At 44.7% G+C, this 27,104-nt stretch overlaps 1 protein-coding gene across 1 annotated transcript in view; it reads left to right on the top strand.

Annotated features, from left to right (window-relative positions):
- LOC124033743 (disintegrin and metalloproteinase domain-containing protein 10-like) overlaps positions 1-27,104 on the top strand; it is a 129,385-nt gene that overhangs the window by 90,012 nt on the left and 12,269 nt on the right. Inside the window, exons 5-7 of the mRNA XM_046345961.1 lie at positions 10,744-10,844; positions 11,512-11,679; positions 15,462-15,554. Of these exons, the coding sequence (XP_046201917.1) occupies positions 10,744-10,844; positions 11,512-11,679; positions 15,462-15,554 (362 nt within the window). The remainder of the gene's footprint in view (positions 1-10,743; positions 10,845-11,511; positions 11,680-15,461; positions 15,555-27,104) is intronic.

The following is a 27,104-nucleotide window of genomic DNA, read 5'->3' as shown; positions in this document are numbered from 1 at the left end:
TTTTGTTGTTCGGTTAATCCAGTCGGTCCAGTACAGAGCCATTCTCCTCAATTGACAACGGGGGACAGGTTGACCCTGAGCCCACTCTCTCCCCCTCCAACCGGTTGACCTGACTGCTCACTAGTGGCGCTTTGTGTTGACTCATCATATGATATGCAAAGCAGAATGCAAATGAACTGCGGTCAGTCAATAGTGCTATAAGTACGGCCAGGCTTTAAGGAACACCATTCTGATCCTGCAGCACTTATCTTGACTTTGAATAAAAAAAGCGAAATATAAATAAAATAATGTGCCAAAATAATTCCTTTACCACTTTTCTGCCATTGAAGAGTGTGAATTAAAATGTCTGTTTGTACAAATTTGAGGAGAGGAGGGTTATGAAGGTTGAGGGAGTGTGAAACGCTGGCTGAGTGTATTGTTTACTTGTATGTCGCAGAGCTGTGTGTGTGTGTGTGTGTGTGTGTGTGTGTGTGTGTGTGTGTGTGTGTGTGTGTGTGTGTGTGTGTGTGTGTGTGTGTGTGTGTGTGTGTGTGTGTGTGTGTGTGTGTGTGTGTGTGTGTGTGTGTGTGTGTGTGTGTGTGTGTGTGTGCTTTTGTTGGGCCTGAGTTTGTGTTCTTTGGGACTGAGTGCGTTTTCCTCAAGTTTTGAGGTGTATTTGTCGGCACTGTGTTCTCATTACAGCGATGCGTGTTCTTTAGGACTGTGTTTCTGGGAGCTGAGTGTGTATGTTCCTTGAATTTCCTTGGGGAGAGTGTGTGTTCCTGTGTGCCGGTGTGTGATAAAAGGAGGTGAAAGCGTTGCTGTCGCTGGAAGACAGAGTGACATGCCCGTTGGCTTGTGGCGGTGGCATTTCTGCTCCCGTCATGCAGGCTGGTGACCGATAGGTTCATTTGGGAGGCTTATAACAGCAGCTCTGCTGCGCTATGTCCTCCCAGCACTGCCAGACTCAGCCTGAGGGCTTTGAGGACTAACCACTCACGAGGACTAAGTCTCACTCACAATACGTCTAAATGATGCCTATAAGGACTTTGAAGAATAGGACTGTGTACTGAGTGTTATGTCTTTGGAGTCCATTTAATATATATATATTTTTTTTATCTTATCTTCTTGTAATAAAATTTGTATTTTTTTTCAAACCTTTTTTCTCCACAATTTCATGATATTCAATATGTAGTTATGATCTTATCTCATCGCTGCAACTCCCCAACGGGCTCGGGAAAGGCGAAGGTCGAGTCATACGTCATCCAAACATGACCCGCCATGCCGCACTGCTTCTTAACTCCCGCTCGCTTAATCTGGAAGCCAGCCACACAAATGTGTCGGAGGAAACAACATTCAACTGAAGTCAGCTTGCAGGCGCACAGCCCACCACAAGGAGTTGCTGGAGCCCAGTGTGTGACGACCCTCCCACTCTGTCTGCCGTATTCTGTCTTTGTTCTTGTTTTCTTATTAGGATGCCGGTGGGCGGAGTTGAGAGGGTCGTCAGCTACATGGGAAACACCTGGGCCAGGTGTCTCCCAGGATAAATAGACCTCTTCAACATTCATGGAGGAGACTCTCTCCATGCAGACACCTGTTGTAGATTGTGGTGTGGTTCTTGGTGGCCTTTTGTTTGTTTGCTTTGGCACCTTTCAACACCCTGCATTATCACATTCATGCATGCAAAACACTCACTTACACTACGGACTACTGATTACACACACCATTGGATATTTTCCTTAGTTGCTTTAGTTAATAAATATATCTTTTGTTACTCCTTATCTCCACGTTGTCTCCCTTTGTTACGGGCTTTGAGCCGGTTCGTGACAAGTGGGGGCTCGTCAGGGATCTTTGAACTATTGGTTTGGGAGACCGTGGAGGTACGTGTTTGGTTTGAATAGTGTTTGAGTGTGATCGGCCCAGTATTGGTTGCCTTTGTTGTTTGGTTTGTGTGCTGCGTTGGAGAGAGTATAATGGTTAGTTTCCAGGCCCTGCCTAGCCTGAACTCTTGTTCTACTTTCTGTTGGGACGTCAGTCTGAAGTGAGTAATCTGCTGTGTACCTCGGTGGGAGATTTGGGTAGGGTAGTGGAACTTGCTACCCGGAGCTATAGCCTTTTTCCCCTGATAGGTTTAGCGACGTGTTTCATTTTTGGAATATGTTGGGCATGGTTAATGTTTGTTATTTTTGTGTGGTGTCTGTGGACTGAGCAGTTGTCTCGGGGCACATCCGTGGCTTGGTGGAATTTGCCAGCATGCTGGGGAGTTCTATTTCCTTGCCAGCGGGCTACAGTGCGTAAATTCCCACCGCAAATCTGCACGAAGACTAGGGTTGAGTTATTGTAGGTTTTGGGGAAGCTCCATATCTCATCTCTCTTCTGTGGTGCTCAGGGTGATTGTCAATTCTCGGGTTGTGTTCTGGTGTGCTCAGCAGAAGGGAAGAGCGAGAATTGTTTTTTGTGTGATTATGGCGTCTTATGTAGATAAGTTCATTCGCTCTCCATCAGAGGAATTGTTAGATTTAGGTACTAAAGAACAGCTGTTGAAGGTCGCGGAACACTACAAGGTTGAGATTAGTGATAAACGTCTAAAGAATTCTATTAGGTTGATATTGAAAGCCAATCTGATGGATAGTGGTATTCTTGAAGTTACCACCGGGCCAGCCTCTGCTGAGGATTTGTTGTCTCCCATAACGTTACAATGGCCATTCCATCGGTTAGTCCTAGTAGCCTTCTTTTTGAACAGCAGAAAGAACTGCTTTTGTTACAGCTAGAGCATGATCGTGAGAAGCTAGAGCATGATCGTGAGAAGCTAGAGCATGATCGTGTGAAATATGAAAAGGAATTGGCATTTAAACAAGATATGGAGCGTGCTAAAATCAAGTTGCAACAAGAACGTATAGAGTTGGTTAGGGAAGGAAAGATCTCAGGGGAGAGTTTGTTTTGGGAAGGTGACCCAGATTTACCTAGGGGTAGTTCCGCTTTTGGTCGTGCCCCAGAGACATTTGATATTGTTGGGAACTTGCGGTTATTGCCTCGGTTTAATGAAAGGGACCCCGAGACATTCTTTTCGTTGTTTGAGCGGGTTGCTGACGCTAGGAGTTGGCCTGATTCTGACCGCACTTTAATGTTGCAGTGTGTGCTGACTGGTAAAGCGCAGGAAGCATATTCAGCTCTTAGTGTACACGACAGTGCCAGTTATGATAAAGTTAAAACAGCTGTGTTACAGATTTATGAATTGGTCCCTGAGGCTTACCGCCAACGATTTAGAACTTTAAAAGGGACGATAACCAGACTCATGTTGAGTTTGCGCGACAGTTATCTTTACAGTTTAATCGCTGGTGTTCTGCCTCTGCAGTTGTGACTTTCCAAGGGCTGTGTGATCTGATTATGTTAGAGCAATTTAAGGACACAATTCCTGATCGTATTGCCACTTATATTAATGAACAGAAAGTAAAGAATGTTGCTGAAGCTGCGGTTTTGGCGGACGAGTATGTGTTGACTCACAAAAGTGTCTTTGCAAAACCCCGTATTCGGAAAGAGTGGGGGTGTTCGGATAGATTTGGGCTTCGCTCACCGAGATACTTTGATTCTCGGGCAGAGTTCTATTCAACTAGGGTTGAACCTGACTCCCATGGTAAGGCTGACTTTGGGCAGGAGTGTCACTACTGTCAAGGTTCAGGTCATTGGAAAAACGAATGTCCACTTCTCAGGTCAAAGGGTGCTTACGCTAAATCTAAGCCTGCTGCGTTAGCTGCACCTGTTCCACATCAGTTCATTCTTGACTCATTTCCTCAGGCCCAGGAGAATGTGAAAGTCCATATTGATCCAGACTATTTACCTTTCATTACAGAAGGTTTTGTGTCTATGTTAGGAAGTAAAGACCTAGTGCCAGTGAAGATCCTGAGAGACACAGGTGCCTCTGAATCATTTGTGTTGGAGTCTGTGTTACCCTTTTCTGCTGAGACTGATTCGGGAATAGTGTTCTAATTAGGGGAATAGGTTTGAACACTCTGTCAGTTCCATTGCATAAACTGATGTTGGATTGTGGGCTGGTGAAGGGTGAAGTTGTTGTGGGGGTGCGTCCTTCATTGCCTATTGAGGGTATCGACGTTATCCTTGGGAATAACTTAGCAGGTGAGCGGGTATGGCCAGTTGTGTTTCCATCTCTAGTGGTTTCCACTAAGCCGTCATTTGTTGGGATTCCTGATGAGAGTGTACAGAGTTTCCCAGAGGTGTTCTCTGCGTGTGCAGTGACACGTTCTATGAGCCGTGGCGAACTAGTCACTGCGCCGACTAATGATAATAATACAAAGTATGTCACTGTTTTCCCTGTTATCCCGTTATCTGTAACCCGCTCAGATCTAATCAATGCTCAACGGGATGACCCCACGTTGGAAGAGTTGCGTGATCAAATTGTGCCTATAGAACAGTTGGGAGATGTCGCCCATGGCTATTTTCTCCAAGAGGATGTCCTGATGAGAAAGTGGGTGTCTCATGATAGTGTTTTTCTGGGGAGGCAATTAGTCAGGTTGTTGTACCAGTTAAGCTTCGTGAGTTGGTGTTGGAAACTTCTCACAGTGACGTTGCTGGACATATGGGGGTGAGGAAAACCTACAATCGCATATTAAGACATTTCTTTTGGCCTAGATTAAAGAGGGATGTTTCTGATTTTATCAAAACTTGTCACACCTGTCAATTAACTGGTAAGCCTAATCAAGCTATTAAACCAGTACCATTGTTTCCTATTCCTGTACTCAGCCAACCTTTTGAGTATCTAATTATTGACTGTGTGGGTCCTCTGCCTCATTCTAAAAAGGGTAGCAGTTACCTGTTCACTGTGATGTGTCAGACCACTAGGTTTCCTGCTGCCTATCCTCTCCGATCTATCACGACTAAATCGGTGTTAAAAGCTTTGACTCAGTTTCTCTCATTGTTTGGAATCCCTAAGGTCATTCAGAGTGATCAAGGATCTAATTTTACCTCTAATCTGTTTGGTCAGGTTCTTCAACAGCTTCATATTAAACACAATGTGTCTAGCGCCTATCACGCGCAAAGTCAAGGAGCACTGGAACGTTTCCATCAAACACTTAAGTCTTTGTTGAGAGCTTATTGTACTGAGATGGATAAGGATTGGGAGGAGGGGTTGCCTTGGTTACTGTTAGCCGCTAGGGAAGTTTCACAGGAGAGCACAGGTTTCAGTCCAAATGACCTTGTGTTTGGACATAGGGTGCGTGGACTTTTATCTGTTCTCCAGGATGACTGGAAGTCTCCCGAGCCTCCTCAGTCCCTGTGTTCGTATGTGTGTGATTTCCGGCGACGGCTGTATGCCGCTGGTGAAATGGCTAAAGAGAAGTTATCATCTTCACAGGATAGGATGAAGGGCATATTTGATCGCCGAACTGAGCCTCGTCACTTTAGTCCAGGTGACCAGGTTCTTGCTCTGCTGCCAATTGTTGGTTCTCCTTTTCAAGCCAAGTTTCAAGGTCCATATACAGTGGTGCGCCAGTACACTGAGCAAAATTATCTAGTTGCCACTCCAGAACGGAGGAAAGCACACCAGCTGTGCCATGTAAATCTGTTAAAACCCTATTATGCACGTTCCTCTGAGACTGAACAGTGGGATTCTACAGAGGACGGTAAACCTGTTCTTTTGGCTGATACCGTTGTTTCCTTGGGTTCTTGTCGTGCTAGATCTGTGCATGAGGAGGAAGATGTTCCTGGTCCTGACGATTGTATATTGCAGGGTAGATTGAAAAATTCAGAAACACTGGATATTTTAGACAGTCTTCTCACTCACCTACCTGTTGATGAGCGGAAAGAGATGGTTGGTCTGATTCAGAGATTTCCAGGTTTATTTTCTGATACACCTACACGTACAAACTTAATAGAACATGATATTGACATTGGAGGTGCTGACCCCATTCGTCAGCGGTTCTATAGAGTTTCTTCAGAGAAACTACGTTGTCTGGATGCTGAGGTCAAGTACATGCTGGAGAGTAAGATAGCAGAGCCTTCTTTCTCCAGTTGGGCTTCTCCCTGTATCTTGGTCAGTAAACCGGATGGAACAAACCGTTTTGTACGGACTACCGTAAGGTAAACAGTGTCACAAAGCCAGATTCATTTCCTCTTCCTCGGATGGAGGACTGTGTTGATCAAGTCGGTGCAGCTAAGTTTGTGAGCAAATTTGACCTGTTAAAAGGCTATTGGCAGGTGCCACTGACGAGTAGGGCACGTGAAATCTCTGCCTTTATTACACCCTTTGGTCTGTACTCGTATTCAGTTATGAGTTTCGGTCTGCGCAATGCACCTGCCACTTTTCAGCGACTTATGAACAGGGTTGTCGCCGGTCTGACCGGGTGCGCTGTTTATTTGGACGATGTAGTGATCTATGCAGATACTTGGGAAGAACATCTGTCCCGTATTCAAGCCTTGTTTGAACGTCTGGCTGCAGGTCGCCTCACAATCAATCTGGCAAAATGTGAGTTTGCTCAGGCGACCGTTACATACCTTGGAAAAGTGGTTGGGCAGGGTGAAGTGCGTCCTGTTCGGGCTAAAGTGGTGGCTATTGATGCTTTTCCACCACCAACTACTAAAAAGGAACTGATGCGTTTCTTGGGCATGATTGGTTATTACCGTAGTTTTTGTAATAACTTCTCTACTGTGGTCGCTCCCTTGACAGATATGCTGAAAGCTAAGGCTGTTTACGTTTGGTCTACTCGTTGTCAACACGCTTTTGAAGATTCAAAGAGGTTGCTTACCTCAACTCCAGTGCTGGCTGCTCCTCGCATGGATTTGTCATTTACCTTGCAGGTGGATGCTAGTCATGTGGGGGCAGGTGCAGTTTTGCTGCAAGCAGATGTGTCTGGGATTGAGAAGCCTGTTAGTTTCTTTTCTAAAAAGTTTAACGATTATCAGTTGAACTATTCGGTTATTGAAAAGGAAGCGCTAGCACTCATTTGGGCGCTACAACACTTCGAAGTGTATGTCGGGTCGGGGGGTAGTACCTATTGTGGTCTACACCGACCATAACCCCCTCACTTTTTTGAGGTCCATGATGTGTCCAAACCAGAGGATAATGCGATGGTGTTTATTTTTACAATCATTCCATCTCGATGTGAGGCACATCCGGGGGACTGAAAACGTGATTGCTGATGCGCTCTCTCGTGCGCCCTGTTCCTAATGTTTACGTGACTAACCATTGTTTCGTATTGTCATGTTCTCTCTGTCCTGTCTGCTCCCTCCTGGTCTTGTTTTCTTTCCTCTTAAATGTTGCTTCCTGTGCGAAGGTTGCTGAGGTCTGGGGAGGAGGTTGGCTGGGGCAAATTGTAAGTGTGAACACGTAAACCCTCATCAATTTGGGGCACAGAGGCCTGTGTCAATTTGGGGCGCAGAGGCCTGTGTCAATTTGGGGCGCAGAGGCCTGTGTCAATTTGGGGCGCAGAGGCCTGTGTCAATTTGGGGCGCAGAGGCCTGTGTCAATTTGGGGCGCAGAGGCCTGTGTCAATTTGGGACGCAGAGGCCTGTGTCAATTTGGGACGCAGAGGCCTGTGTCAATTTGGGACGCAGAGGCCTGTGTCAATTTGGGACGCAGAGGCCTGTGTCAATTTGGGACGCAGAGGCCTGTGTCAATTTGGGACGCGGGAGGCTGGTATGTTGTTCCGGGGTCCTTGTTGGTCCCCGGTTTTATGGGGGGGAATGTGACGACCCTCCCACTCTGTCTGCCGTATTCTGTCTTTGTTCTTGTTTTCTTATTAGGATGCCGGTGGGCGGAGTTGAGAGGGTCGTCAGCTACATGGGAAACACCTGGGCCAGGTGTCTCCCAGGATAAATAGACCTCTTCAACATTCATGGAGGAGACTCTCTCCATGCAGACACCTGTTGTAGATTGTGGTGTGGTTCTTGGTGGCCTTTTGTTTGTTTGCTTTGGCACCTTTCAACACCCTGCATTATCACATTCATGCATGCAAAACACTCACTTACACTACGGACTACTGATTACACACACCATTGGATATTTTCCTTAGTTGCTTTAGTTAATAAATATATCTTTTGTTACTCCTTATCTCCACGTTGTCTCCCTTTGTTACGGGCTTTGAGCCGGTTCGTGACAAGTGTAACACAGATTACACTGGGCCAATTGTGTGCCTTCCTATGGGACTCCCGGTCACGGCTGGCTGTGATACAGCCTGGGATCGAACCCCAGGCTGTAGAGATGCCTCAATACTGCGTTGCAGTGGCGTAGACTGCTACACCACTCGGGAAGCCATTTGGAGTCCATTTCTATGCCAGTATGTTGTGGTGGCTCTGGTTGTGATGGATGTAAGAGTGCTGATTGGTGTAGACTTAATGAGATGAATACATGTACTGTAATTACATTATCCTAGTTGTAGGATTGATTGATTGTGTTTACTGGTGTGTGTTTTTGTTGTGATTAGAGGGGCTTTCGCTATTGACTAGAGCAGTGGCATCGACTGTGTGTTGTGTACATTAGGGAAAAGATGCAGTGGAGAGAGGAGACCTCTACTGAAGCGTACAGTCAGCGTTATTGACTCCATCTCACTGCATGTTACTATCTGGGGATAACTTGGGGAGAGAATAATGTCTCTGCTAGGAACTGATCACAGAGCAGTCTGACCTGACCTTGTTTTATTATCAGCACATTGTACAGTAACGGCCTGATTGATTGATGGCATATGCATTCAGTTATTCTGTGTATTCAGGGTTGTTGTATTGCGGTGTATAGGTTAAAACATTCAAAGTGCTGAGTTTGCTGGCCTGTGTTTTGAAGTCCTGTCTCAGGTATCTGAAGCAGAGTAGGGAGGGCATGTTGCCCAGGGGAGGGAGAGATGGCGCTGTTATCCCAGAGTCCTCATTAGTGACACACACACACACCGCCTCTTCCTCCTCACCCTGCTTGCTCTGTTATGCTGCCCGCTTAGACAGCAACAGAGCTGTCAGGCCTGGTTGACACTGCACCATTCCCCGGGCCCAGAGAGCCCCGGCTGAGGCCGCTGAGTTCACCTCACTCTGCCCAAACCCAAAACAGCATATCCATATGTTACTCTGCCTACCTCCGTCTCCCGCATAATAAGGGTCAGAAGTTTTCCATGGCCACGTAGCCTAACCAGGACAAAGTAGCTGCCTACCTCCATCTCCCGCATAATAAGGGTCAGAAGTTTTCCATGGCCACGTAGCCTAACCAGGACAAAGTAGCTGCCTACCTCCGTCTCCCGCATAATAAGGGTCAGAAGTTTTCCATGGCCACGTAGCCTAACCAGGACAAAGTAGCTGCCTACCTCCCAGTGTGTCCTCCATACCTGTTCCCAACCCTGCGTCTTCGTCCTGGAACAAATGGCTTTGTTCTGTAGGGACTGACATCAGACAGAGATGGCAGAAGTAGTTTGCTGTGAATAGATAAAGCCAACTAGAGAAGAAGTAGAAAGTCCTGTGTTATTCTGTTGACTAAACACACAGCCGTAATTGGAGTTCGTTAGCATTCACGCCTGCTGTGAAGGTAAAGAGTGTAGATTACAAAAACCCATTATAAGAGTTTTCAGATTTCCACAGGCAATTAGGACTCTTTGCTAAGAGTTATGTGTCACTATGGTTTACTCGATTTCATTAGTGTTTCACTGTGCAGTTATGTGTTCTGCATAGTGATCGCTGAGCTCATTCTACAGGGGAGCTCTGTACTATGGTGAGACTGCTTGTTTATTGGCTCATTTAGGAACAGGATGGTGATGACAGGGAGGGTGCTCTCCAACTTGCTTTGCTGGCTGATCTGCAATGGGTGGCATCAGAGCAGAGTCAATAGATTTGAATTGGATGCGTTAATCAAAATGATGTTCCGTTTTATGAGAAAATTGGATCTGTGCACCTGCTTTAGGCAGATGCCTGTGAACAAACTGTGTTCTTGAAGATCACCATGTTAGCTGGGTTGTAAAGTACTCAGCTCTGTGTCTGTTTTTACTGATTTGGTCCTATGGGGAATGCTCCAGCAGCCAGCCAGTCCACAGAGGGACACAGCACCACATGTTGTTCTAGGCAATGGCATTGTTTTTCTGCAGAGGGCAAGGACACGGTCACTGCTTAGATGTAGGTTTAAATCTGAACTCTGTGGCCAAATCTGTGGTATCTCAGGCCATTCTTTGACATTGATCTGTGTTAGTAATTGTGAAGGTGTATTGCTGAATACTGGACTTTTCTGGATACTGTAGTAGTGTTGCTCCTTATTGAGTCTGGTGTTTTTCAGAGCCTCTGGCAGAGGAAGGTAGAGGAAAGTCGAGCAGTGAGTGAGTCAGTGACATGTAATTTGGGAGGAAGACTGCTTTGTTATTCTCCAGCCTGGAGAAGGAGAAGCCAGCGGTGAACAGAGGCTTATTCTTTCAGTTAGCGTAGACGGTCTGTGTGTTAGGCCTTGTTACACACACACACCGAGAGCGAGAGTTATTAACTACAGCTTCTTTCTGTCCTAATGAACATTGACATATAGTGCTCTGATATCTCCACACTCAGATGAATGTTGCTGCTAGAGATAGTAAGGTTATTATACAGGTATGTTTTAGAGGACCTTGCATAGAGTAGATGAGGTTATACTGGTATGTTTTAGAGGGCCTTGCATAGAGTAGATGAGACCACACTATGGCTGCTATTGTGTACAACCTTTTTCATTCCCATTCTAAACAGGTTTAGCCTGAAGCTGAGAACCAATATTACTGGTAATATGGTTGAGCTCATATTGATGGTTTCCTCTTCTCCTCCCAGATTACCCTCATAAGTATGGCTCAGAGGGGGGCTGTGCTGACCACTCAGTGTTTGAAAGGATGAAGAAGTACCAGGCCTCGGCTATGGAGGAGCCTCTCAAGGTGAGCTGATAAGACTCCACTGTGAAACCAACTCTATAGCTATACAGCACTCACTAATACTGTACAACAACGTTCTGGACACAGTACTGGAGGACCATACAAACCACCTCACATCTTATTGTTCCATGGTAAAATAACAGTTAGCATGATAAGGAAACATGGAAGTGATTAAGTCAAACTTGTTGTTAGAGCTGTAACGAGAGCCAGATGTATCTTATTGTTCCCGGGTTCTTATCCTTTTCAGCTCTGTGGAACATTGGATGACTGAGTAGAGTGATGTCACAGATCATTTGGCAGGGTGAGGAGTTAGTGTTCTCTCTCCCCAGGGATGAGTCAGACCAGACCAGGGGTGTGTCAGGAAATGTTTCCCCATGTTCTGGAAGACCTCCTCCTTTCAGAAGCCAGGGCCCTCTTTCTCCACATTTGAAGACATGGGATTTTGTCCCGACCAAAATGGCCGAAATCCTTACACATTCCTGTTAGTCACCTTCTCATGTCATTTCTTAGTCGTGGGCTCTTTTTTTTCAACCTCCCGCTTCCCACTCTCAATCTATCTCCCCTATCTCTCTTCTTCCAGCTCCCCTCATTCCACCTCACTCTCTATCACATCCATCTCTCCCTCCTAGTTGACTAATGGTAGTCGTTCCTCTGGTTGTTGTCTCTGCAGGAGCCCAGCAGTGTGGTGGAGGAAGAGGAGAGGTCCCATGGACATGCTCCGGTGATCCTGAGGAAGAAGAGAGCAGCTCAGATAGAGAAGAACACCTGCCAGCTCTTCATCCAGACTGACCACCTCTTCTTCAAGTACTACGGCACCAGAGAGGCTGTCATCGCACAGGTACTGAGGCTGTACACACACTAGGGCTGTCCCAGACTAAAAAAATATATGGGTTGATCGAGAGTCATCTGTTCTTTCAACTATTCTATTGGTCTACATTTTAAAAGTGTATTTTTCCATATATAGACACACCCAAAGTGTTTGAATAAAATCAACTATATGCACTGAGCTTGTCTGATGCTTTAAGCTCACTGTTTGATTAAATAAATAATACACACAAATGACTCGGGAGCCCGATGGCCGTGCTGTGTTAAAATGAAATGACAGCGGGAGCCTGTGTGACTGGTGCGCGTTGTCTCGCTCTCCTCCCTGCTGCAGCGAACAGGCACCCCAGCACAGCAAGTGTTTATCGCTGCTGTCTGTGCTGAAGCTGCAACACAATTACAGGCATTTCCTGTCTTACTTGTTTCTGACTGAGGTTCTGTAACCGAAATACCTCATTTGTTTAGGAAAAACATCTCTTTACGTAAAACATGTATGCACTTGATCAATAGGGTCTGACCTATAACCTATTATAATCACATCAATATATTGGTTTTAACAAACTCTGAACGCCATAACATGTGACAGCAAAATGGATGAGGAGGACATGAAAAATAAACTCGAAATGGGGGATGTTTACTGTTTGCGTAGGAGGGAAAAGGAAAGTCAGATGTGTGGAAGACCGTGGAAACTATTGAAGATAAAGATAAAGGAGGATATAGGAGCAAGCTCTGAATGAGTATTGTGTGGCAAACATGCTGTTGGAGTACAATATTATACTTTTTTCCTGCCCGTTTGGAAGTGTAAACAACACTATATAAAATTGAACAGACTCTGGTATTACTTATAACGGAAAAAATTGCAAAGCCTTTATTACAGCATAGCAAAGATTGAAAAACAGACGAATTTCTGATATTGCGGGATCGATATGACAACAGCCAGTGAAAGTGCAGGGCGCCAAATTCAAACAACAGAAATCTCATAATTAAAATTCCTCAAACATACAAGTATTTTACACAATTTTAAAGAAACTTGTTGTTAATCCCACCACAGTGTCCGATTTAAAAAAGGCTTTACGATGAAAGCACACCATCTGATTGTGTTAAGTCAGTACCTAGTCACAGAAAAACACAGCCATTTCGCCAGCCAACTAGAGGAGTCACAAAAAGCAGAAATATTGATAAGATTAATCACTTACCTTTGATGATCTTCATCAGATGACACTCATAGGAGTTCATGTTACACAATACATGTATGTTTTGTTCGATAAAGTTCATATTGATATCCAAAAATCTCAGTTTACATTGGCGCGTTACGTTCAGTAATATTTTGCTTCCAAAACATCCAGTGATTTTGCAGAGAGCCACATCAATTTACAGAAATACTCATAATAAACATTGATAAAGATGTTGACTATTATACATGGAACTTTAGATAAACTTCTCCTTAATGCAACCGCGGTGTCAGATTTTTAAAAAACTTTACGGAGAACGCACACCATGCAATAATCTGAGTACAGCCTTTAGACAACAAAGCAGCCAAAAAGATACCCGCCATATTGGGGAGTCAACATTACTCAGAAATAGCATTTTAAATATTCACTTACCTTTGATGATCTTCATCAGAATGCACTCCCAGCAATCCCAATTCCACAAAAAAATGTTTTGTTAGATAAAGTCCATAATTTATGTCCAAATACCTCCTTTTTGTTTGCGCCTTTAGTTCACGAAACCAAATTCACAACGCACAGGCCAGACGAAAAATAAAAAAATTCCATTACAGTTCGAAGAAACATGTCAAACGATGTATGAATCAATCCTTGATTGTTGTTTTTAACATACATCTTCAATAATGTTTCAACCGGAGAATTCCTTTGACTTTAGAAATGCAAATGAATGCAGCTACCTCTCACGGGAGCGTGCCTGAATGAGCTGATGGTCTTCTGCCAGATCTCTCACTCAATCAGCTTTCATTCTCTCCTCCTTCACAGTAGAAGCCTCAAACAAGGTTCTAAAGACTGTTGACATCTAGTGGAAGCCTTAGGAAGTGCAATCGGACCAAATTTACACTATCTTGGATAGGCAAAGAGTTGAAAAACTACAAACCTCAGATTTCCCACTTCCTGGTTGGATTTTTTTTGTCGGGTGTTTGCCTGCCATATGAGTTCTGTTATACTCACAGACATCATTCAAACAGTTTTAGAAACGTCAGAGTGTTTTCTATCCAAATCTACTAATAGTATGCATATCTTAGCTTCTGGGCCTGAATAGGCAGTTTACTCTGGGCACCTTATTCATCCAAGCTACTCAATACTGCCCCCAAGCCATAAGAAGTTAACCAGGTAGGCCAGTTGAGAACAAGTTCTCAGTTACAACTGCGACCTGGCCAAGATGAAGCAAAGCAGTGTGACACAAACAACAACACAGAGTTACACATAGAATAAACAAACATACAGTCAATAATACAATAGAAAAAAGTATATATACAGTGTGTGCAAATGAGGTAGGATATGGGAGTTAAGGCAATAAATAGGCCATAGTGGCGAAATAATTACAATTTAGCAATTAAACACTGGAGTGATAGATGTGCAGAAGAGGAGTGTGCAAGTACATACTGGGGTGCAAATGAGCTAAATAAATAACAGTATGGGGATGAGGTAGTTGGATGGGCTATTTACAGATTGGCTATGTACAGGTGCAGTGATCTGTGAGCTGCTCTGACAGCTAGTGCTTAAAGTTAGTGAGGGAGATATGAGTCTCCAGCTTCAGTGATTTTTGCAGTTCGTTCCAGTCATTGGCAGCAGAGAACTGGAAGGAGAGGCGGCCGAAGGAGGAATTGGCTTTAGGGAAAGGCACCAATTCAACGTCTTACTGAAGATTACGTTTCAGAACTGTGGACAGCGCCTGCTATCCATCGCGGGAGAAAGCGCATTAATGTAATATTCTTTAATTATCAGTGTTGCGCCATTATTCTTACTTAGTATAGCCTTTTTACAATTTCAGTAGCACGTCTTCGAGGGATGGACTGTGCCATCCCAGTGGCTTCCGCAATGGATTAGTCCACTGAGACCAGTGCGAATCAGACCGGTGTCTTGTGCGCCATTAATTATTTTGATCAATTTGCAACTGCGCGACTAATGAAATCTCAGTCGACCAACAGCCTATCGACCAAACAATCGACTAAATGGGGTCAGCCCTAATACACACACACTCTGAGTCATTCAGCAGGGGGAAACCAGGGCCTGCCCTTTAATTCCACCAGAAGAAATGGATTACAAACAGAATAGTGTTTGTCTGTGGGTCTGATCAGTTGTTGTTGTTGGCTTCCTTCCTTCAGCCAGCCAGCCTGCCCAGCATCGCAGACCTGTTCCTCCTGACTGAGTTCTATAGCCTAACAAATCAGATGCAGAGGAAATGCTGCCTTTCACAGGGGTCCAGTTAAGGGAGAGACTAGCTGATTCAAATGTCATTTCTGTGGACACTCACTCTCCACATAGGTGAGATAAAGAAAAAAGGTTCAGTGTGGTGAAGTAAATGTGTTCGTTAGGATTGTGGTTTAGCTCTGAGACTAGAGGCTTGTTTATAGGATGGGCTGGACAGTGTGGAGCAAGTCATCAACAGATTGATTCCAATTGGCTGAACACAGTGATTCTGTAGTTAGAGATATTATTCATGTGTTCATTGGTGGGCTAACAGACATGTAATGTCTTTAATGCCATGCTATGATTTATCTGATGTTCTCTCTGCACTGCAGTTGTTCCAGACTTCTCATAATCTAATGGTGACTGTTTTATTCTCTAGATCTCCAGCCATGTCAAGGCCATTGACTCTATCTACCAGGGTACTGACTTCCTGGGGATCCGCAACATCAGCTTCATGGTCAAAAGGATCAGGGTGAGTTTGTGTTCTAGGTTGGGGGGTGTGTGGATGGTGAGCACCACTATTTGTCTCACTCATCAGTATTCCACCACACTCCAAGACCTAATAAATCCTTAAAATCCTCAGGTGAACACCAGCTGCCATTTAAAGTAGGGAGCTCTGGGCCCCATTCCAAAATCAATTCAAAACAACTCACAAAAGGTTTCTCTGGGGCCAAGGAGCTGGCAACTTTTTAAGTAGAATGATTTCTCTATCTGTATAAAGCCTTTTCCCACTCTCTCTTCAAACACACATTAACATAGTTACCTTTAGCAATGATTATAGTGATGTAGACACAGTGGCCTTTGTTTGAAGTCTCTTCTCCAATACCCCAGAGACCTGTTACTGTAGGCCCTCCTAACAAAGCTGTCGTGTGTGTGTGTGTGTGTGTGTGTGTGTGTGTGTGTGTGTGTGTGTGTGTGTGTGTGTGTGTGTGTGTGTGTGTGTGTGTGTGTGTGTGTGTGTGTGTGTGTGTGTGTGTGTGTGTGTGTGTGTGTGTGTGTGTGTGTGTGTGTGTGTGTGTGTGTGTGTGTGTGTGTGTGTGTGTGTGTGTGTGTGTGTGTGTGTGTGTGTGTGTGTGGTGCGTGCGTGCGTGCGTGCGTGCGTGCGTGCGTGTGTGTCTCAAGGTTTCTGTTAGTCGGTAATAGCCTGCTTTTGGACCTATTTTATTCATTTATTTTGAAAGCCGATAAATAAAGTTGACGCCGGTCAATTGTCCGGGAGAGGAAGAAAAAAATCCCATTTGTGAAATAATGCTTGTTTAGCCTATTCATTTATGTTAATACCAGTAGATGTAAATACAGGTTCATTTGCATAATTTAGTGGAATTAAATTGGCACTTGTGTACAGTTTATTAGTTTTTTATGGATATCTTATTTATCACACGCCTACAGCATACAGATACAGAGCCTTATGAGTGTCAAATCTGTCCGAGTGCGAGAGCTGCTGCTACAGCATCTCTAACAGTAAATGCTTAGGCAACAGAAGGCTGACTTCATCAGCGTGTCACACACCACTTTGCAATTAGCTGGAGGCAGTATGCACTTTGAAAACATACTTAATTGTTACATATGAGGCATCTCTTACCTTGCTTCAAAGTAGCCGAGCCAAAATCAGACCATATCCATGGAGGCAATTATTTTATATCAACTTTCTTTCATTGTCCAGTATTCCAAGGTGCAATCCTAGTCATATTAGCTAGTTGTTGCATATTACATCTCCCCTCTTTCTAACGGATATTTTCATCTCTGTCACATGAAACTGGTGAGCTTTTTCCTGCTAATTGCATTATGGAAGGAACATTCACACGCAGCCTACTGCCTTGTGCGCATTGCTGCGTTTTGTAATGTAAATAAATACATTTCAACATTTCAAGCTAAACGTTCTGATCTGTTGCATCAGACTCATTGCTTTTTCTTTTTATTCTCTGTCCCAGAGTCTGTTTGGAATAGGCCTTTTCTTTTTATTCTCTGTCCCAGAGTCTGTTTGGAATAGGCTATTTCTTTTTATTCTCTGTCCCAGAGTCTGTTTGGAATAGGCTATTTCTTTTTATTCTCTGTCCCAGAGTCTGTTTGGAATAGGCCTTTTCTTTTTATTCTCTGTCCCAGAGTCTGTTTGGAATAGGCTATTTCTTTTTATTCTCTGTCCCAGAGTCTGTTTGGAATAGGCTTTTTCTTTTTATTCTCTGTCCCAGAGTCTGTTTGGAATAGGCTATTTCTTTTTATTCTCTGTCCCAGAGTCTGTTTGGAATAGGCCTTTTCTTTTTATTCTCTGTCCCAGAGTCTGTTTGGAATAGGCCTTTTCTTTTTATTCTCTGTCCCAGAGTCTGTTTGGAATAGGCCTTTTCTTTTTATTCTCTGTCCCAGAGTCTGTTTGGAATAGGCTATTTCTTTTTATTCTCTGTCCCAGAGTCTGTTTGGAATAGGCTATTTCTTTTTATTCTCTGTCCCAGAGTCTGTTTGGAATAGGCCTTTTCTTTTTATTCTCTGTCCCAGAGTCTGTTTGGAATAGGCTATTTCTTTTTATTCTCTGTCCCAGAGTCTGTTTGGAATAGGCTATTTCTTTTTATTCTCTGTCCCAGAGTCTGTTTGGAATAGGCCTTTTCTTTTTATTCTCTGTCCCAGAGTCTGTTTGGAATAGGCCTTTTCTTTTTATTCTCTGTCCCAGAGTCTGTTTGGAATAGGCTATTTCTTTTTATTCTCTGTCCCAGAGTCTGTTTGGAATAGGCTTTTTCTTTTTATTCTCTGTCCCAGAGTCTGTTTGGAATAGGCCTTTTCTTTTTATTCTCTGTCCCAGAGTCTGTTTGGAATAGGCCTTTTCTTTTTATTCTCTGTCCCAGAGTCTGTTTGGAATAGGCCTTTTCTTTTTATTCTCTGTCCCAGAGTCTGTTTGGAATAGGCCTTTTCTTTTTATTCTCTGTCCCAGAGTCTGTTTGGAATAGGCCTTTTCTTTTTATTCTCTGTCCCAGAGTCTGTTTGGAATAGGCCTTTTCTTTTTATTCTCTGTCCCAGAGTCTGTTTGGAATAGGCTATTTTTTATTCTCTGTCCCAGAGTCTGTTTGGAATAGGCTATTTCTTTTTATTCTCTGTCCCAGAGTCTGTTTGGAATAGGCCTTTTCTTTTTATTCTCTGTCCCAGAGTCTGTTTGGAATAGGCTATTTCTTTTTATTCTCTGTCCCAGAGTCTGTTTGGAATAGGCTATTTCTTTTTATTCTCTGTCCCAGAGTCTGTTTGGAATAGGCTATTTCTTTTTATTCTCTGTCCCAGAGTCTGTTTGGAATAGGCTTTTTCTTTTTATTCTCTGTCCCAGAGTCTGTTTGGAATAGGCCTTTTCTTTTTATTCTCTGTCCCAGAGTCTGTTTGGAATAGGCCTTTTCTTTTTATTCTCTGTCCCAGAGTCTGTTTGGAATAGGCTATTTCTTTTTATTCTCTGTCCCAGAGTCTGTTTGGAATAGGCTATTTCTTTTTATTCTCTGTCCCAGAGTCTGTTTGGAATAGGCTATTTCTTTTTATTCTCTGTCCCAGAGTCTGTTTGGAATAGGCTATTTCTTTTTATTCTCTGTCCCAGAGTCTGTTTGGAATAGGCTATTTCTTTTTATTCTCTGTCCCAGAGTCTGTTTGGAATAGGCTTTTTCTTTTTATTCTCTGTCCCAGAGTCTGTTTGGAATAGGCTATTTCTGTCCCAGAGTCTGTTTGGAATAGGCTATTTTTTTATTCTCTGTCCCAGAGTCTGTTTGGAATAGGCTATTTCTTTTTATTCTCTGTCCCAGAGTCTGTTTGGAATAGGCTATTTCTTTTTATTCTCTGTCCCAGAGTCTGTTTGGAATAGGCTATTTCTTTTTATTTTCTGTCCCAGAGTCTGTTTGGAATAGGCCTTTTCTTTTTATTCTCTGTCCCAGAGTCTGTTTGGAATAGGCTATTTCTTTTTATTCTCTGTCCCAGAGTCTGTTTGGAATAGGCTATTTCTTTTTATTCTCTGTCCCAGAGTCTGTTTGGAATAGGCTATTTCTTTTTATTCTCTGTCCCAGAGTCTGTTTGGAATAGGCCTTTTCTTTTTATTCTCTGTCCCAGAGTCTGTTTGGAATAGGCCTTTTCTTTTTATTCTCTGTCCCAGAGTCTGTTTGGAATAGGCTATTTCTTTTTATTCTCTGTCCCAGAGTCTGTTTGGAATAGGCTATTTCTTTTTATTCTCTGTCCCAGAGTCTGTTTGGAATAGGCTATTTCTTTTTATTCTCTGTCCCAGAGTCTGTTTGGAATAGGCTTTTCTTTTTATTCTCTGTCCCAGAGTCTGTTTGGAATAGGCCTTTTCTTTTTATTCTCTGTCCCAGAGTCTGTTTGGAATAGGCCTTTTCTTTTTATTCTCTGTCCCAGAGTCTGTTTGGAATAGGCTATTTTTTTTTATTCTCTGTCCCAGAGTCTGTTTGGAATAGGCTATTTCTTTTTATTCTCTGTCCCAGAGTCTGTTTGGAATAGGCTATTTCTTTTTATTCTCTGTCCCAGAGTCTGTTTGGAATAGGCTATTTCTTTTTATTCTCTGTCCCAGAGTCTGTTTGGAATAGGCTATTTCTTTTTATTCTCTGTCCCAGAGTCTGTTTGGAATAGGCTTTTTCTTTTTATTCTCTGTCCCAGAGTCTGTTTGGAATAGGCTATTTCTTTTTATTCTCTGTCCCAGAGTCTGTTTGGAATAGGCTATTTCTTTTTATTCTCTGTCCCAGAGTCTGTTTGGAATAGGCTATTTCTTTTTATTCTCTGTCCCAGAGTCTGTTTGGAATAGGCTATTTCTTTTTATTTTCTGTCCCAGAGTCTGTTTGGAATAGGCCTTTTCTTTTTATTCTCTGTCCCAGAGTCTGTTTGGAATAGGCTATTTCTTTTTATTCTCTGTCCCAGAGTCTGTTTGGAATAGGCTATTTCTTTTTATTCTCTGTCCCAGAGTCTGTTTGGAATAGGCTATTTCTTTTTATTCTCTGTCCCAGAGTCTGTTTGGAATAGGCTATTTCTTTTTATTCTCTGTCCCAGAGTCTGTTTGGAATAGGCTATTTCTTTTTATTCTCTGTCCCAGAGTCTGTTTGGAATAGGCTATTTCTTTTTATTTTCTGTCCCAGAGTCTGTTTGGAATAGGCCTTTTCTTTTTATTCTCTGTCCCAGAGTCTGTTTGGAATAGGCTATTTCTTTTTATTCTCTGTCCCAGAGTCTGTTTGGAATAGGCTATTTCTTTTTATTCTCTGTCCCAGAGTCTGTTTGGAATAGGCTTTTTCTTTTTATTCTCTAGGCTATTTCTTTTTATTCTCTGTCCCAGAGTCTGTTTGGAATAGGCTATTTCTTTTTATTCTCTGTCCCAGAGTCTGTTTGGAATAGGCTATTTCTTTTTATTCTCTGTCCCAGAGTCTGTTTGGAATAGGCTATTTCTTTTTATTCTCTGTCCCAGAGTCTGTTTGGAATAGGCTATTTCTTTTTATTCTCTGTCCCAGAGTCTGTTTGGAATAGGCCTTTTCTTTTTATTCTCTGTCCCAGAGTCTGTTTGGAATAGGCCTTTTCTTTTTATTCTCTGTCCCAGAGTCTGTTTGGAATAGGCTTTTTCTTTTTATTCTCTGTCCCAGAGTCTGTTTGGAATAGGCCTTTTCTTTTTATTCTCTGTCCCAGAGTCTGTTTGGAATAGGCTATTTCTTTTTATTCTCTGTCCCAGAGTCTGTTTGGAATAGGCTATTTCTTTTTATTCTCTGTCCCAGAGTCTGTTTGGAATAGGCTATTTCTTTTTATTCTCTGTCCCAGAGTCTGTTTGGAATAGGCTATTTCTTTTTATTCTCTGTCCCAGAGTCTGTTTGGAATAGGCTATTTCTTTTTATTCTCTGTCCCAGAGTCTGTTTGGAATAGGCTATTTCTTTTTATTCTCTGTCCCAGAGTCTGTTTGGAATAGGCTTTTTCTTTTTATTCTCTGTCCCAGAGTCTGTTTGGAATAGGCTATTTCTTTTTATTCTCTGTCCCAGAGTCTGTTTGGAATAGGCTATTTCTTTTTATTCTCTGTCCCAGAGTCTGTTTGGAATAGGCTATTTATTTTTATTCTCTGTCCCAGAGTCTGTTTGGAATAGGCTATTTCTTTTTATTCTCTGTCCCAGAGTCTGTTTGGAATAGGCTATTTCTTTTTATTCTCTGTCCCAGAGTCTGTTTGGAATAGGCTATTTCTTTTTATTCTCTGTCCCAGAGTCTGTTTGGAATAGGCTATTTCTTTCTCCACAAGCTGACCAACAGAATAGGTAACCTTTTCTACTATGAGGGATAGTAGGTTGACAAAAGCTAGGGATTCTGCTGTTCGTCACTGGTCTTGTTGGCTGAGGAACAGTACATGTTATTCTAACATCAGAATTCAGTAAGAAGGAACTCACATTGTTGCATTCTTGACTTGCATGTTCTGTTAATGTGAATTAGCATAATCTAAATGTAATGTGAGCGTACCAAGTAATTAGGCGTCACTCTAAAGCGGGAAGGTGGAATAAACGAGTCAGGAGTAGGTTTTTCTGATTGAACACGGTTCTCTATTGAGGGTATTTTGTCAACAAAAACATTAACATAATCAATGAAAAATCTTCCAAGGAAAAAAACACATCTTCTTCTCCAGATGAAACAAGAACACAATAGGATAATCTTTAAACTACAACAAACATAAATCATGGGTTTGTCACCATCTTCCTGGTTCTTTCAGCACAGCTTCTCTCTCTCGGTAGCCATCTTCCAGAGATAGTTTTCCCCATCTCTGTTGGTTCCATTCTCTCTCTTATAGGGGAAGGAGAGTATCTCATTAGTACCTTCAGCTGTGCTTAATTGACTCTGGTTACCTGGTCTCCCATGCTTTGTTGGGCTACTATCCATGAGCCCAGCCTGCCCTCTAGTGGTCCTTCCACATACCTTCCCCCCCAGGACCGAACCGGAGGGTCGGGCGCCAGACGCACCGTCTTGGTCGCGTCGGGACAGCGCGTCTGCATTCCCGTTCCTCGATCCGGCCCTGTGGATGACATGGAAAGAGAACGGTTGTAAAGACAAAAACCATCTGGCTATTCTGTTGTTATTGTTTCTCTTACCAGCCATCCACGCGAGGGGCGCATGGTCAGTAACTAATGCAAACCTCCGACCCAGTAGGTAGTACCGGAGATAATCGAGGGCCCACTTGATGGCTAAGGCCTCTTTCTCTACTGTCGCATACCTCTGTTCCCGATCGCTGAGTTTCCTACTAATGAAGAGAATCGGCTTCTCTGCTTCACCTTCACCCTGAGCTAGTACGGCCCCGAGCCCGGTATCCGAGGCGTCGACCTGCACAATGAACTCTTGTGAGAAGTCCGGAGCCTGTAGAACGGGATCAGAACACAGGCCATCTTTTAACAATTGAAAGGCCTCTTCCGCCTCGTCTTTCCACTCTACCTGGTTTGGCAGGTTTTTCCTGATGAGGTTTGTGAGGGGGTTGGCAATGGTTGCATATCCCGGGATAAAACGGCGATAATATCCTGTTATCCCTAAGAAGGCCCGAACGTCTCGCTTGGTCCGGGGTCGAGGCCAGTCACGAATTGCCCTGGTCTTCTCTGCCTGCGGGCGTATTTTCCCATTCCCCACGGTATACCCCAGGTATTCCGCTTCGGACAGGCCCAGGCAGCATTTATTTGGATTGGCTGTCAACCCTGTGGCTTCCAAACTCACGAGCACCGCCCGTAATCGCAGGAGGTGACTATCCCAGTCCTCGCTGTGGATGACCACATCGTCTATGTACGCCGCTGCATACTCTTGATGGGGGCGTAGAATGGCATCCATGAGGCGTTGGAAGGTTGCAGCGGCTCCGTGCAGTCCGAAGGGCATCCTCACATACTGGAAAAGCCCCTCTGGGGTGGCGAAGGCAGTCTTTGAGCGATCCTCCGGAGCCACCGGCACTTGCCAATATCCCTTCGTCAAATCCAGGGTAGTGATGAACTTGGCCTTTCCTAAGCGCTCCAAGAGTTCATCCACACGGGGCATGGGATACGCATCGAATGTAGAGATGGCATTCACGCCCCTAAAGTCGTTGCAGAGTCTCATACTACCATCGGCTCCGGGGACCAGGACTATGGGACTGGACCACTCGCTCGTCGAGGGCTCGATCACGCCCATCCTCAACATCTCCCTCACCTCTTTCTTAGCGATGACTCGGCGAGCCTCAGGAATCCTGTAAGGGCGGATATGCACTTTCTTGCCGGGTTCAGTGTGGATATGGTGGAACAGGACATCTGTTTGTCCTGGGAATGGAGAGAATACTCGACCAAAGTTCATAATCAGCTTATCTAGCTGTCTTGACTGCTCCAGTAGGAGAGTTTGGCCACGGCGCACCTGTGGTAGAGCCTCTTTTTTTTCTTTGCCCTCCAGGGCCATCAAAGCCACCTCCTCCTCTCGTCCATGGTACGTCTTCAGCAGGTTTATGTGATAGAGTTGGACCTTCTTCCTCCTGTCAGGTTGCTTGATGAGGTAATTGACCGGTGAGACCCTTTTCATTACCTCGTAGGGCCCCCTCCACTGCGCCAGCAAGCGATGTTCGGCCGTGGGCACAAGCACCATCACTTTCTCTCCCACGGTGAACTCACGGGGGTCGCAGATTTATCATAGGCCCGGCCTTGGGTCCTTTGGGCCTTCTCCATATGCTCCTTGACTATGGGCCACACTGCTGACAGGCGGTCTCTCATCAGGGTAACGTGTTCTATTGTGGATCGAAAGGGGCATGGTTGGGTCTCCCAGGTCTCCTTGGCTAAGTCGAGGATTCCTCGACAGGGTCTGCCATAGAGCAATTCAAACGGCGAGAATCCAGTGGATGCCTGAGGTACTTCTCGCAGGGCAAACATTAAGTGTGGGAGGAGCATGTCCCAGTTTTTCCCGTCTCGGGACACCACTCTTCTCAACATGCTTTTAATTGTTTTGTTCAAGCGTTCACACAACCCATCTGTTTGAGGGTGGAATATGCTTGTACGTATCTGTTGAACCTGATATAACCGACACAAGTCCTTCATCAACCGGGACATGAACGGGGTTCCTTGATCGGTTAAGATCGTCTTGGGAAGGCCCACACGAGAGAACATCAGGAATAATTCCTTGGCAATTCCCTTTGACGACATGTTACGCAGGGGTATGGCCTCCGGGAACTTGGTAGCATAATCTATAACCACTAGGATGTACTCGTGTCCTCTGGCGGATTTTGGGAGGGGTCCTACGAGGTCCATAGCTATGCGTTCAAAGGGAGTCTCTATGATGGGGAGAGGAATCAAAGGGTTACGTAGGTGTGGCCTTGGGGCTGTACGTTGACATTGATCACACGTCTTACAATACCTGGCCACATCTCGGGTGACACGGGGCCAATAGAATCTCTGCATGGTTCTGTCAATAGTCTTGTCTCGTGCCAGGTGTCCTCCTAGGACGTGGGAATGGGCTAACTGTAGAACTGTATCCCTGTAGGGTCTAGGCACCATTAGTAATTCCTGGTTTTCCCCCCTTCGTCGTACGACCCAGTATAAGAGACCCCGCCTGATTGCATAGTAAGGAAGAGGGGGCTCACCTGATCCGTCGACGTTCCTCCCGTCGATCACCTTCACCTTCCTCATGGCCTCCCTTAGGTCTGGGTCTCTATGCTGCGAGGTGCCGAACTGTCCCTTTAATTCCTGGGGCAGGTCAACCTCAGTAGAGGGATGTGGAGGTTGTTCCACATCCCCATCAGGGGAGACCGAGGAGAATCCCTTCCAGGTTCCCTCCTCGGATGGAGCTTCAAATATATCCCTTAGTGCCTGGTTGCTCCTTCCTTCCTGCGTTGTGTATAACCCTTCACAGGTGTCTTCATCGGTGGTTTCCTGGAATATCTGTCGTAAACGTTGGGTCGCTATTTCTTCCTCTGCAGTAGAGGACGAGGACGCGGCTACGTCTCCTTGTAGTACTACTACCTCGGGCTTGGAGATTCTCTTCTTTCCTGTCCCCCTTCTTCCCGTGCATAACGTCATCTGCCGAAGCTCCTTATATAGGGGACAGTCTCTCCCGATCAATAATGGCACCTTCAGCTGGGGCACTTTCCCTGCCCTGACTGTACACCTTCCTTTTGGAGTGAGAATAGGCAGATTCACAGTGGGGTAATAGTGGGTGTCTCCATGGATACAGGATACGGCTACTTTGTCTGGTAGCAGTGTTGCGGAGGTCACCATCCGCTCCTCTACTAACGTAACCATACTTCCCGAGTCGAGAATAGCTACCACATCTTGTCCTTCAACTCGCACCGGAATCTCTGAGGCTGGGGCTATCTCTGCTAACCAACAGTGTTGATCCTGCCCCCTCAAACGGGATGTGTGGGGGTAGGCAGTGACGACTCTGTGACCATGGGCTCATCCTTGCTAGGACATTGTGGGGCATAATGGTTGGGAGACTGACACTTATAACACCGACCCGGCTGTGTGGTGGCTGACTTCTCCCACCTCCGGGGGGGGCTTGGACGTTTTGGTGGCGGGCAAGCCGGGGTGAGTCGTGGTACGGGATTGGACGACTCCTTCCATTCCTCCTTGTCACTTTTTAACAACTCCCCTGTAGACCGATATGTTTCCACCGCCTGGGCTATTTCGTCGGCTGACAACGGGTTGGCTTGCCCCACAACCCTTTTTAAGTCACTGGGTAATTCTCTCAATATCTTGTCCACTACGAGAGTCTCTATCACATGTCCTACTCCCTTTCCAGGTTCTAGCCACTGTTTTGTCAGTCGTATTAAGGCGAAGATCTGGGCACGAACGGGTTGATCAGCTGTATAGGTCCATTGATGGAACTTTACAGCCCTATCTCTGGCAGTCAGCTGGTACCGGGACAGGATCTCGGTTTTTAGTCGCCCATAGTCCGCAGCTTCGCGGGAATCCAGGTCAAAATAGGCTTCCTGAGCCACCCCGGTCAAAAGAGGAGCTAATGCGCTAGCCCATTCTGTGGGCGGCCACTCTTCCAAGGTGGCCGTCCTTTCGAAGGTCATGAGGAAGGCCTCAATATCATCCTCCTTGGAGAGACGAGATAAGATGGCGTGAGCAGCCGCTCTTGGCCTAACTCTAGGTTCTTCTCGTCGACTCAGCTGTTGTTGCAGGAGTTCTATGGTTGTCTGCTGTGCCGTGATCAATTGTTGTAGTAGGGCGTTATCCATCGTTCTTGAATGGTTCCTCCGGGTCTTCTGGAAGAATATTAATTTACTCACTTATCCTTGTGTCACTCGTCCACCTAATGACCGCATCCTCCACCAATGTGAGCGTACCAAGTAATTAGGCGTCACTCTAAAGCGGGAAGGTGGAATAAACGAGTCAGGAGTAGGTTTTTCTGATTGAACACGGTTCTCTATTGAGGGTATTTTGTCAACAAAAACATTAACATAATCAATGAAAAATCTTCCAAGGAAAAAAACACATCTTCTTCTCCAGATGAAACAAGAACACAATAGGATAATCTTTAAACTACAACAAACATAAATCATGGGTTTGTCACCATCTTCCTGGTTCTTTCAGCACAGCTTCTCTCTCTCGGTAGCCATCTTCCAGAGATAGTTTTCCCCATCTCTGTTGGTTCCATTCTCTCTCTTATAGGGGAAGGAGAGTATCTCATTAGTACCTTCAGCTGTGCTTAATTGACTCTGGTTACCTGGTCTCCCATGCTTTGTTGGGCTACTATCCATGAGCCCAGCCTGCCCTCTAGTGGTCCTTCCACAGTAATTTCTGTCATTCTGAGCACTGTGGGTGGATGCACTTATCAGGTTACACACCCAATGCATATGGGTCCGGTAAATTTCTCAACTGTCCGATAAATTAAAATGCTGCTGGTCAAATATCCAGTGTAACATTTTCCAAATGGAAACCCCTGTGTGTGTGTGTGTGTGTGTGTGTGTGTGTGTGTGTGTGTGTGTGTGTGTGTGTGTGTGTGTGTGTGTGTGTGTGTGTGTGTGTGTGTGTGTGTGTGTGTGTGTGTGTGTGTGTGTGTGTGTGTGTGTGTGTGTGTGTGTGTGTGTGTGTACATAAGCATGTGT

The sequence above is a fragment of the Oncorhynchus gorbuscha genome, linkage group LG04 (assembly GCF_021184085.1).
Source record: "Oncorhynchus gorbuscha isolate QuinsamMale2020 ecotype Even-year linkage group LG04, OgorEven_v1.0, whole genome shotgun sequence".
NCBI classification, from domain to species: domain Eukaryota; kingdom Metazoa; phylum Chordata; class Actinopteri; order Salmoniformes; family Salmonidae; genus Oncorhynchus; species Oncorhynchus gorbuscha.
Note: the sequence above shows the minus strand (reverse complement) of the source record. Positions and strands in the feature narration are given on the sequence as shown.